This window comes from Branchiostoma lanceolatum, chromosome 2 (assembly GCF_035083965.1).
Source record: "Branchiostoma lanceolatum isolate klBraLanc5 chromosome 2, klBraLanc5.hap2, whole genome shotgun sequence".
NCBI classification, from domain to species: domain Eukaryota; kingdom Metazoa; phylum Chordata; class Leptocardii; order Amphioxiformes; family Branchiostomatidae; genus Branchiostoma; species Branchiostoma lanceolatum.
In genome coordinates, this window is record NC_089723.1 from 35,072,278 (window position 1) to 35,085,360 (window position 13,083).

Below are 13,083 nucleotides of genomic sequence, written 5' to 3' on the forward strand. Positions count from 1 at the left end.
ACAAGTTTACTAAAATTTCCCGGCTCGTTCTCTTTTGACGCCGTCTTTGACATGACTGTAGAATCTTAAGATTTATTTCACATTTCCATTTTGTAGTTGACCGCACAAATGTCACTGAACTTTTTGTGGCGCCAATAAAGCTTCATGTGTGACGCTAAGCGGCGGTCATGTGAACTGTATCCAACGCACAGTAGTATGGGCGGTTAAAGTGTTCCTGCGCAAATTTACGCCGACCGAATAAATATCATAATCCTGGATGTCATACAGTTTTACAAAACTGACGTATCATTATCACATGTAATATTTCTCCTTTCACCGTGGTGGTAGCGAATACTTTTTCATTCTACCTGTTTTCAAATGATATATGAGCCTGCAAAAGACTATTGCAAATGTCAAAGCAGGGTTGCACGATGCATAAGGTTACGGTTAAAGTGGGCTTAGTAATTCCCACTGGCTGTGCTTCTGCCCTGATCTTAAGTACTACAAATGTCAGAACCTCCCACGGTTTTTCAACAATAATACCAGGTTCAATTATCTCAAAGCAAAGCAGCTGCGTAGGTACATGTATGGCTCTTCGTGTAATGGCGTCCTTCTGATGTCTGTGCGTGGGCTCTATATCATAATAAGCACTGCCGCCGTGGGGAGCGAAAACACAGGAAGTGGAAGTAAGCCAGTACAATACCGCGTACCGCTAAATACGCAGGCTGTCTTTTAAGACCGATCTCGATCAAATCAGGCTAAGGGCCAACAAATCTCACAATAGCAACAATTGGTGTGCCAAGCGTTCCTTTCTTTAATCTTCCGTGTTGTTAATAGTTGCCCGTAGCCAATTGCAACACTAATTTTCAAACATTCAGCACATTGAATGTTGAAGATTTAAACCTCCTTGGTTAAAGAAAGAAAAAAAGCTGGATCAGCACACCCGTATCCTTCACTACTCTTGAAACAGCTAGAACCTCTGTGGAAAGTCACATGTATTCTCTGCGCATTCACTGATGCAGAAGTGTTCTTGGACCAAAGTCTATGAACTAGGGACCTTTCGTGGCATGATCATTTTTATAAATGTAATAGAAGACAGCACATAGAAAACACATGGTTAGACACGTATGTACAATACTGTACCGCACTCCCTTGGGGATGAATAGCAAGAAATCTAGGACTCCGGCAATGTGTGCATTTCTCTGTTTACCTTTCTCTCAGACATCTATGCCTTCCCCGATCCTGTCCCCATAGAAACGGCGACCCCAGTGATGGGAATGTTTTTACGTTCTATTTACCTTTCTCTTCAGACTCATTACTTAAGATAAGCCCAAAGCTCCAGGGTACACAGTCCCTGAAGCTAGAAACGTTCATTTTCTTATCAAATAAGATATTGTTTTTGATGTGTGGGTTAGTGAATGTTGCTTGAACTGACAGATGGAGATATCTCCCCGCACACTTACCCATCTTTCATTCATCACACACGCCACAAACGCTTTCATTTAACGTCTAAAACATTCTCCTCCATTAACGAGGAGCCTATTTACGTTAACCCGACTTGACAGCATCTGTCCATGGTGCTTACATTACAGCTGGCGTCGTGCATGATGGATCTGCACATTGTGCTAGCCTCCTTCGCAGACTTCCTAGAAAGGCGGCGTATATATTGGGGGGGGGGGGGTGACGCGATTTCTTACACGGGCCAAGGGAGTTATGTTGCCGAGGGACGACCCCCTTTCTATCCGTCGTCCCTCGGCGACATAACTCCCTTGGCCCGTGTAAGAAATCGCGTCACCCCCCCCCCCCCAAATATATACGCCGCCTTTCTAGGAAGTCTCCGAAGGAGGATAGCATTGTGCAAACATGAATGAAAATCAAGTCGACCTTTTCAACAATCACAAGATCAGAAGTGCTAGGCTAAAAGGGTCGATGACTTCCTTAGTGATGAGAAGAGCATATTTGCTTTCCCCGAACAGTCTACGAAGCTGTACTGAAGAGCATTAGACATGACGGTCCATTACGTATGCAGCCCATATACATATCAAACTGAGAACCTTCAACTTCGACTTGACGGCTTTTCTACAATTCTGTCTATCATTTGGGCTATAGGAAATAAGTGTACGATTGCTTCCCCATTGAACTGTAATGGGAGACTTGCAACAACAACAAAAAACGCACCAAGATGAGTCTTTCGATTCTGCATGTAGCCCGTATACATTAAACTGAGAGCCCTCGACTGCGGCTTTGCGGCGCTTCTACAATTTATCATTGGCCTTTAGGAAATAAGTACACGATTTCTTCCTCACTGAACTGTAATGGGAGACGTACAAAAACAAATGCACGATGATGACGTCTTACGATTCTGTATGCCACCCGTATATATATCGAACTGAGAGCCCTTGACTGCGACTTTGCGGCTTTTCTACAATTCATCATTGACCTTTAGGAAATAAGTACACGATTTCTTCCTCACTGAACTGTAATGGGAGACGTACAAAAAACGCACTAAAATGAGTCTTTCGATTCTGCATGCAACCCTTATATGAATCAAACTGAGAGCCCTCTACTTCGACTTGACGGCTTTTCTACAATTCTATCTTTCATCTGGGCTTCAGGGAATAAGCAGACGATTGCTTCCTCATTGAACTGTAATGGGAGACTTGCAACAACAAAAAAACAGCATCAAGATGAGTCTTTCGATTCTGCATGCAACCCGTATACATTAAACTGAGAGCCCTCGACTGCGGCTTTGCGGCACTTCTACAATTCATCATAGGGAAATAAGTACACGATTTCTTCCTCACTGAACTGTAATGGGAGACGTACAAAAAACGCACTAAAATGAGTATTTCAATTCTGCATGCAACCCTTATATATATCAAACCGAGAGCCCTTGACTGCGACTTGACGGCGGTTCTACAATTCTATTCATCATTTGGGCTTCAGGGAATAAGCAGACGATTGCTTCCTCGGCCTCGCTGAACTGTAATGGGAGACTTGCCAAATCTGAAAACAAACTGACCGAATGGAAACTAAAACAACGCTAGCCTACTCGGCGCCAAGGGAGAATACTGCTAACACCTGTTGAAACCGTTCTTATTTCCGTCAGCTTCCCCTGGGGTTCTAATCATATAGACTATGCCCAGACAAAGACCTGGCCGTTAATTGTAAAAGGTCAAGAAAGCCAGGGCACCAAGCTTTCGTAAAGGTTAGACGTTGTTGTGCGCGCGTCATTCTTTAAGACTAGGTGTAACAGACCGTTCTGTGTAATATAACCAGCTGCTGTCGCGCCGCGTGCCTGCGAAGCTGGTGTGTTACGCCTAATTGCAGTTATACCGGCTATATAGATACAGATACAGATTTTGGAGTGCACGACATATACCGAATCATGCATATGCTGTTAAGCTTTTTCATTCTGGCAGCCTTCTCAGCAAACGACTGTTTGGGGGAGCGAAGAAAAAATGAGCGATGAATACTGACAACCAGGGATTGTGGAAGAGTATTGCGACGGGAAAGGACGTCCCTGTGGTTCAACTAGTAGCAGCCTCCTAGATGAGCTCCTGGTTCCAATTAGTTGGTAACTGGAAGAATCCGGTTCAAATCCTGGCACAGGACGCCTCGGCTGGTGCTGCAGCCGTCTTTCAGAAGTGACGCAAAATCGGGGTTCCGTGTTCGAGGAGGCGCATAGAGCACGTTGAAGAAGAAGGGCTAGCAACCCCTCCCTGTAAAAATACACCCTGCTAACAAGGGAAGTTGCTTCCACATGTGCCACTAGGCGCTACAAGCTTTAAAGGTCCTAACGAATTACGATGGGAATGGAGGGGTGCAAATGCATACACAACCTTGCAACCGGAACACCTGCCACCAAAACGCCCACGGCATCATTATTTTTTTACGTGTTATGACCGGGAAGATGACCGCACCTTTGAAAGTCAGATGTAGAGATAAGTACCTCTGACCCACTTTCAATTACTGTAAGAAGCTGAAATTACATCCGTATGAGGGCACACGTCTCTATAGACTACATGCCATGTTTCATCTCTCAGAACTTCTAACAGATCAAGATGTGCCTTTACAATTGTGCCAAATCATTTGATGAAAATTTGAGCCTGTTATCATAGCTAAATTTCGACTCATTTGATGAATATTACTTTTTGACTGCCCCTCGTATATGTACGATTGTAGTGAGGGCGCGATTGAGGACACTGTGAGATCCGATATTCAATTTCTCATCTTCAACCGCGTTATCTATTTCACATGATATAGTGCGCCGTGTTCACGGGTCACTGCACGTAAGCTGTGACAAATTGCATTGAATTGAACGCTGATAAACGGTCGACTCCAGGCGTTGGGGGAATTTCAGGAAGGGTAAGACTAGACTTTTAATTACCCCTTTACGCAATTCCTCCCTTAGCGCCGTTTCTGTTACTCCAAAAGCTTTTATCACCTCGAGGGAGGATTTGCATATTTCCCGACTCTAAAAGCTGCCCTCGCAATTTAACAAGGCGAGCGGAAGAAACCAGCGGCATATACTGCGCGGATCAGTCAGCCATTCCAGCCTGAAACAAGATACATGCAGTGGCAAAAAAGGAAAGACCTCGGCTGAAAATCGCGCAGCTGGAGGCTTGTGTACGTACGTCACCCTGTAATGTCGTCTTAGAGCGGGCACGAGGAACTATGGACGCCAGCTACGCCTACGCACCGCCCAGACCCGACAAGCCGCCGGAGTACAACGCCGGTCCTGTGCAGCCCGCAGAGCTGGTGGAGGCCTTACGGACGTGGCAACTCAACTCAGCGGATGCCCCTACCGGCAGGGCTCGCAGAAAAAGCTCGTGTGCCCGGCTCCGCGACGCCTTTGCCAACCAGGTGAGCAAAAGAGACACTCTGACCGAGGCCTTTTTCGTACTGCGACCTGTTGAATAGATGTGCTTCGCGCCTTCTTAGCTTTGGTCTGTAAATAATAACGGGTGCCGGAGAGAGATTGATATAATCAGGGCATCAGGGTTTAGATAATAGAGGTCCTTTCTGGTTCGAAATCTTCTTAAAATGCTGACAACATCATACACAGCTACTAGTATTGCATAAAGATACACTCGCAGACATCTTCATGTGCGTGTGTAGGATGTTGGATAGATTTGCAGTACATGGAGGGAATACATGTATACAAAATGAATCCATACTGACGACATATCATGGCATCAGGAATACTCGTTGGTGGAAGGGATTGAAGTTTAAGCACGATTTGTTGTGGCTATCGATATTCCAGAAGTATATAGCAACTATGTAAGAAAGGTTTGAAAATGATGATTTATGGCGATGTGTGAGCGTTAGGATAAGGAGCTCGGAGTAGGAATGGCGCATTGAATAAGACACCGAAAAAGAATGCGAGATGTGAAGACGAAGAAGCTGATACAGACAGGAATGGTACATATCTAATCATGACTCCACCTAACATATGCACGATGTTTATCCGACTTTTAAGTACATTCCTGTTTTTTGTGACGTGAATATTTTGCGTGGTAACAAATTGACCTTTGACGACCATCATCTTTATTAGTATGCTATCAACTAACGATTTCTTCAAACATCTTTTTTTAATCTTACACTTCTCCTAGATTTAAGACTGTTTATGATTTGGATAGAGAATCGACTTTGATAAGTATGCCTGTTGGATATGACCTGAAGTGAATTTCGTGCATGTGACAATGCGTCACGTGTATCTGTACCTAGTTCGACTTAAGACGTCAGATCAGAAATTGCACGTGTGATCACGGTGTTGAGACGGCTGAAAGGACACCTATCATTATGTTATGACCCCATTTCCCGCACAACACTCTAAGACATTAAGTGTCGAAAAGAAATACTTCATAACACATATCTTTGCCGTGCTGGTTTGCCTTGCGATGTCAACAAATATTGAATCGCAAACATGTATCAACGATATGTATTCAACATAAATTTGATAAGCTGTTTCGAAATGTCCGTATTTATGTAGGCGCGTTCAAACACATCAAATCTTATGCGAAATTAGAAGCATATCAAGTACATCTTACAACAGCACTCGATATTTTCAACATGTTATGTATCTTACATGAATACATTTGGTATATGTATCCTGCCAACATTTCAAAAGCTTCTGCATAAGGTCAATCGTGCGTGTTTATATGTTGTCCCTACTTATGATAAAGACCACGGTCCACTCTGACTCACAATAACCTTAATGACCTTTGGTTGAGCGTTCGTTATGAATGGATTTATTACCCGAATCAGGGATGTCCCTGTAGCGCAACTGGTAGCAGCCTTACAGTTGTGCTCCTGGTTCCAATTAGTTGGTTAAATGAGAGACCCCGGTTCAAATCCAGGGAAGGGCATCTCGGTTTGGGGGGCACCCGTCGTTCGTCAATTTGTAAGGGACGTAAAACGGGAGTCCCGTGTTCGAGGAGGTTCCTCGAGCACGTTAAAGGGGAAGGGTTAGTAACCTCTCCCTGTAGAAATAGATCCTGCTACAGAAACCTATGTGCCACTAGGCACTAGCACTACAAGTTTAACAACGATCACCTGAATCTAGATATATCTTTAGTATTTTCCTCCAAATCCAACTTGAAAGAACGTAAATGTATACTCTCATGGACGACAGCGTCAATCACGTAAGCCTAAGAAATTCTATTATGTAGATGATAACGGCAGGATCGAGAAATTGAATGTTTTTGACCATAAAGGGTTTGTATCCCAAAATAATGTTCTTTGTAAACTCCTTACCAGGCTCCGTGATGGGTGTTTTGGCTGATTTTGACATGACAAACAGCTCCATTGACATCCGTGTATAGTTTCATGAGGTTGGTAAGTCACTGAATAAAAAGATAGTGCAATGTGAACCAGTCAGAATTGCTCTAAAGGAAGGTGACAGATGGTCATCGAAACGTTGGTGGAATGCAACATTTGGTTATGTACAAAGAGTCGATTTATCCAGCTCCATTGACAGTGTGTTCTCTTTGCAGAAGTTGGAGAGTGTGAGCGAGGATTCGGAGATGGACGACAACGGCCTTCCGTCCAGCTCGTCGTGCCCCCCGCAGTTCGGGGTCCGCTCCTACCTGCACCAGTTCTACGAGGATTGCGCGGGAATCCGCCGGAACAGCCTGGACTCCCACCCGTACGACAACCCCTACCTGTCCGACGACTTCCGCTACCTGATCAACCCCAAGCCGAGGAGGTCTACCTACATCTGGTGGAAGGTGGCGATGGTGTGTGGGTTCAGTCTGATGGCGTTCGGAGCCGTGGCGCTCATGGCGGGCTACCTGGTGCCTCCGCGGCGCGAGCTGGTGGGGTATCTCGGAGGGGTGCCCGTGGTGGACTCCGTAGCGACGGACTTGAACTACAAACTGGACGCCTGTAAGGTAGCAGGCCTGATACTGCTCTGTGCGGGGAGCCTGGCCGTCGCCTTCTCTCTCCTGGTCCCCAGCTTCCTGCACGGGTACATGGAGAAAGAGCTGATGATGCAGGAAAACTTCAAGGTGAGTGAATATAACAACTGTAATAATGCAATGCTTCTGACCAGAAGTCAGTCTTTTCCTTCCTTCCTTCCTTCCTTCCTTCCTTCCTTCCTTCCTTCCTTCCTTCCTTCCTTCCTTCCTTCCTTCCTTCCTTCCTTCCTTCCTTCCTTCCTTCCTTCCTTCCTTCCTTCCTTCCTTCCTTCCTTCCTTCCTTCCTTCCTTCCTTCCTTCCTTCCTTCCTTCCTTCCTTCCTTCCTTCCATCCTTCCTTCCTTCAAATTTCTTTCATTCATTCATTCATTCATTCATTCATTCATTCATTCATTCTCTCTTTCCTCGCTCTTTATTTGCCTGTGTACAGATGCTTTGTTTTCGGCGTGTCTGTTTGTCATATTCGTGTGTGCTCCTTGTTATTTTGATACATTATCGGTCGAGTGGCAGGAAGTGAGTGGGAAGATGGTTTCACTTCCAAGGTCAGACTTGCTTGCAGGAATGTCAGGAAGTAACAGACATTCCAGGTCGCGGGGTCAATGGAATATAATAATAATAGGCTACTAACTCGCCGGCAGGTATTGTTTTCGGTTTGTCTGTTTGTCTGTGTTTTCGCGGTGTTTTCGAGGTTAACATGTTAGATATCATGTTATGTTAGTCAATACCCCTTTTTTTGTATAGTTGATGAACCACAATCAAACAACGTACAATGCAAAACTTTCTTCCAACATTAAGGTATACATGGATCAAATCTCACAATTAAACAAGCCATGCGAGAAACTCACGGAGGTGTTAGTTCTTCGCCTCTTTGTACGTCTTCCTATCCATCGGCATGTCGCACATCTTTCCGTTTCCTTTACTACAGGAGCGTATCAGTACAGGTGACGGCGGCGTGGGGCCGAGCCACATGGCAGCGGTGGAGGGGATCCCCCTGACCGAGCAGGTACAGAACGTGCAGCCCGAGAGGCGAGCCCTGGGGCCGACCGAGGGCGCAGAACCGACAACGAGCACCTCGGAGTCACCCTAGCTTAGTGAGGAGAAAGTCGCGAAGGTCAACCTTTATTTGATAGTTATGCTTCGGTCCCAATTGGAAAAAGGGGCCCGGTCGGGTAGTTCACGGACTGTTTTCGGGCGTGACCCCTACGTGGCCCCGCGGGACACCCTGCGACTGCCGGGCTACTTTTGTGCCCGGCCGGGCCCCCGGATCAATTTAAGTCGGACTGAAATTCAACGCGGCACCCGGCAACAAATAGACGCCGTGAGCTAATCGTGCGAACATCGGGAGGTCCCCTCCCCCTGTACCCGGCAGGCAAACTTGTGGCTTCATGGCCCGACTGGGAACGACACTCCCGACGGGCAATTGGGACCGAAGCATTACACGGGAAGTTCGTTTGTTCCTTCAGACCCATGTAGCCTCAATTAACATGAATCCGCCGGGTTACATAAACCCGTCACTTTGATAAACAGTGTATTTGACAGATCTCTAGTCCAAAACTCCCGGCCTAGGTATGTATAGTTTACATATACAGGAGTGCATCATACCGGGGGACGTTGGGTTGGAGACCTGTTTCAACGTATCTTTTCAGGGTTGCGGAATTTTGTACCCTGCTGAAATTATGTTAGTAGATGTTAATACCTAGTGGCACATAGGTCAGCAGGTTTCCTTGCTGTTGAAGAAGCAGGGTATATTTTTACTTGGAGGGGTTACAAGCCCTTCCCCCCTTGACGTGCTCGAGGCGTTGTCTTTTTTCCTACATGTACGTACTTGTAGACTACAGAATTCGAAGTAGAATAAATATCCAAATTCCGTCTTGACAATATTCCATGCATCACACGTTCAGACATGCCAGCAGTGCTGAAGGGTGCTGGAAGAATGTTTTGTGACTCAGTGACATGTATTTTTATATGCTTAAGATCTGTGGCAAATCCTCGTTGACAATACTCATTTTGTTGTACTTCTGTCGTACTCAAGCTAGTACGTGCGCTGAGTTTCTATCACATGCCTCGATGTATAACATAAACTATTCCCGCGGTTTCTCCCAACCAAATCTGTGCATCGCGGCGAAGCCCCTTTCCATCATTAAAAATCAGTCAACCTTGACAGAAATTCGTCCAATTCAGCTCGACATTGAATTGCACCTGGTTTCGAGAGGGACGAGATCTATTTTCAGTTGTAAGAGTGTAACGTTCACGTCTCACTGAGTGCCAAAGCGCAGATGTGAAGTAGCGATGGAGGCTATATGTAGTGCGTTTACGAGTGTCTTGACAGACGCTGCAACAAAGTGATTCAATGGGGGAAAATGAATCAATTTCTACTTAGTGCTGCACCATGTACATGTAATGTATCTATCTTTTTCAAATCCAAAACCTTAGTGTATGTTGTTCTTGTTGTTGTTCACCTTGTAGTGCCTAGAGTAACATAGGGCAGCAGGTTTCCTTGCTGTTTCTGTAGTAAGGTGTATTTTTACAGGGAGAGGTTGCTAGCCCTTCCCCTTTAACGTGCTTGAGGCATCTCCTCGAACATGGAACCCCCATTTTACTTCCCTTCTAAAAGACGAGTGAAGCCCCAACCGAGATGGCCTTCCCAGGATTTAGGAGCTCAACTGTAATGCTGCTGCCCATTGAGCTATAAGAACACCAAGAAATCTTGGTGTATGGCAGAGTCGAATTGAATCGTTCATTATCTGCTGATTGTTAATTTTGTTGTTTGGAGTATCTTAATTGATTCTATGTGTGCTTACATGCGATAAAATCATTGAACGACCTTTTATGATAGATGTTGTCTGGCAAAGTTTTAATCAAAGCTCATGTCTAATCTGAATTGTGTAATATGAATTCTATAAAGTGATCATATCGCACATGTAATAATACATTGTTCAAATATATTGGCGTCAGAATCTAGGCTTTTTTTAAATTTGGTGATGTGAGTCAACAATTACAGTTTCTCGCAAAACTCAGGCATCGTAATTTGTAACCTCTGGATACATAATGGTTCCTGCAATGTTGTATTTAGGGCACATACATGTAGGCCTTTGCTTGAATACAAAAATATCAGATATGCTAGATATGCGTCTGTTTTGTTTGGGAATCTATTTTATTCTTTATCGGGAGAGGAGAAGTATTGGTCAACAAACAAACAAACAGCTAGTACGTACTGTGCTTTTTCGAAAAATATTTATTATTATGGGATTGTAGGTTTGAGACTGTCAATTATTTCCTTCATCATGGGTATAAATGACTAACTCTATGGTTTAGTGTAACTCTACATTCTGTTTGAAAGGATTCCGCAATCTTTTATCATAATGGCAAGAAGAGACGTACTCTCCGTTCGTCTTGTGTGTGGGCGGAAAATGTGACAGAAAAACAGACGCACACGTGTACGTACATACATGTGAAATGCGACAGACAAACAGATTATATTGACAGTCATTTCACCACACCCAGTAGAGTAAAGCCTATAAGAAAGTCTATATCTACCTTTTGTAAATGACGTGACATACAACTAGCCTCCACCAGGAATTATGGAAGTTAAGGAGAATAGAATTCGGGAAAAATGGGGTGAAAAATTGACCAGTAGAGTGAGCTTGCTGTAAGGGTAACATTTCACCTTGCGCGGTCAGATGATGCCCTATCGCGGCCAAACTCCCCCACAATATGGACCGTTCCCGTCGAACACTATATGGAACATATAGAACCCCCTCTTCTATTTCGAACACCTCCGCCAAACACGGGGCCGGGCGCAGCTTATGGTGTTCGACCGGAACGGTCCACATTCTTCCTATTCGACTATTTTGTCAGCGAGTGTAGATGCTGGTGGAGACAAACGTGCAACCGGGCTCTAGATCTCTTCCCTTTCCAAATAAAGCTGGAAGCAAAGTGTTCATGGATGGACCGGGGAGGATCGTTGTTGGTGAGGTGACGGGATGGTTGAGTGATGCAGGAACAAAGACACAGTCAAGTACCAGAATCATCAACCCATGATTGTTGGGTTCAAAAATTCGAACTCGTTGCCATCAAATACTTTAGGAGCATCATCATAGAAAGCTTTAAACAACGCTTACAGCAAGATGTGCAAAGATTAAGTGTGACAAGTCGTTCAGTGTATTTGTAACCAGCTGTTACAGCGTCGCTTGCCTGCGAAGATGATGTGTTACGCCATAAGTAGATTCATCATAGGTAGGTTATACCGTTTATATAGGTGCGGATACAGATGCAACAAGAATGACATTATTTCTACCACGCTGCAAACACGCTGAAAGTAGAAAAGGCATGAGGACAACAGAAGAAGTGGCATAGCCTCAACCACTCCCGTTATCCGTTTAAGTCTGAGAGTGTTTTTTCCCTCCCAAGCTCGATGGTAGGATTGCCGTATAGACGTTGTTGATTGGCCGCCCGCGGTGTGCGGATACAGCAGGAACCATCTCGGCGACACGAAATGGAAGCTGAAGAACAACATCTCTCTGTCACAGCGCTCCGAGGAGTGCTAATTCATGTACCGGCAATACATAACACCGTCTAAACCACCCGAAGGGGCGCTAAGTAGAGATTGAAACATTCAAGCCTTCGGGGCTTCAGAGCAAACAGGTTTCAAGTCGGCGGAACACTTCAAAGCAGTATCCAAGAAAATTGGCTATCGCCCAAGTCATGGAGAGAACACCGCACACAAAAGAATATAATCACATACTAAGCTATGATTTTTTTTCTACAAGTGTGCGGGGGTGTTTAGTGGTGCGCAGATATATGCTTGATATCGCTCAACACACTTTGAACATCTGGAATCCTTTCACAAATAGCCGTGTAAACATGAACATGGAATGATGTAAGAGTGGAATGGCCCTCATGGCAAGACTACACACAATCTCCAACAAATCAGCACCAAGGAAAGCTCCCTAGAATAAGCGGGTATCTCACTGGGCTGCACCTAATTGCGCCAAATTGCGAAAGACCTTCGCAAAGTGGCGTAATCCACGTGGCGCCAAATTGTCGCCTGAATTTGTGAAATTTTCGACATTGGCCAATGCCACAAGTGGGCACAATTGGCAAAATGCGCAAATGGGCGCAATCACTGCAATTCCTTTAGAATGAATTTTAATCATTGTACGTTGAATTCAGTAGCAACACTGCGATTTCTAATAGAGTTATGTTGTATCGAATTTGGACCTGAAACTGTGAATGTGACATTTCTGGTGCAGCCATTTTGATTGTAGAGGTCACGTCGTTTGTTTGTAGACATTGACATTTACAAAAATCACAATTGGGTGCAGTCCGGCGAGATATCCGCTCACATCGACCTCCGTTCATTTTGATCAATTGTTCGACTTACAGAGTGCTCTAACATTGGGCTGGTAGTTAGTCCTCCAGACAGACAGACAGACAGACAGACAGACAGACAGAGACAGACAGAGAGGGACAGAGGCAGACAGACAGAGAGACAGATAGACAGAGAGACAGAGCCATGGGAGCCATGGGAAATGCATGCATTTCTATCAGACGGCTTTCAAAGACATGGGCATGTTCTAATTTGTTAGCAAGCTCCATATTGTACTATTTACTTATTCCAAGGAGGTCTTTGGAAGATCATAACCTCCTTGTTTAGTTTGACTCATTATTTTTTTCATTTTCAT

At 44.8% G+C, this 13,083-nt stretch overlaps 1 protein-coding gene across 1 annotated transcript; it reads left to right on the top strand.

Moving 5' to 3' along the window:
* Positions 1-4,323: 4,323 nt before the first annotated feature.
* Positions 4,324-9,750, top strand: LOC136426774 (neurensin-1-like). Its single transcript, XM_066415501.1, has 3 exons — positions 4,324-4,845; positions 6,978-7,490; positions 8,325-9,750. The coding sequence occupies exons 1-3, from the start codon at positions 4,657-4,659 to the stop codon at positions 8,484-8,486; spliced, it is 864 nt and encodes a 287-aa protein (XP_066271598.1). The 5' UTR covers positions 4,324-4,656; the 3' UTR covers positions 8,487-9,750.
* Positions 9,751-13,083: the final 3,333 nt, after the last annotated feature.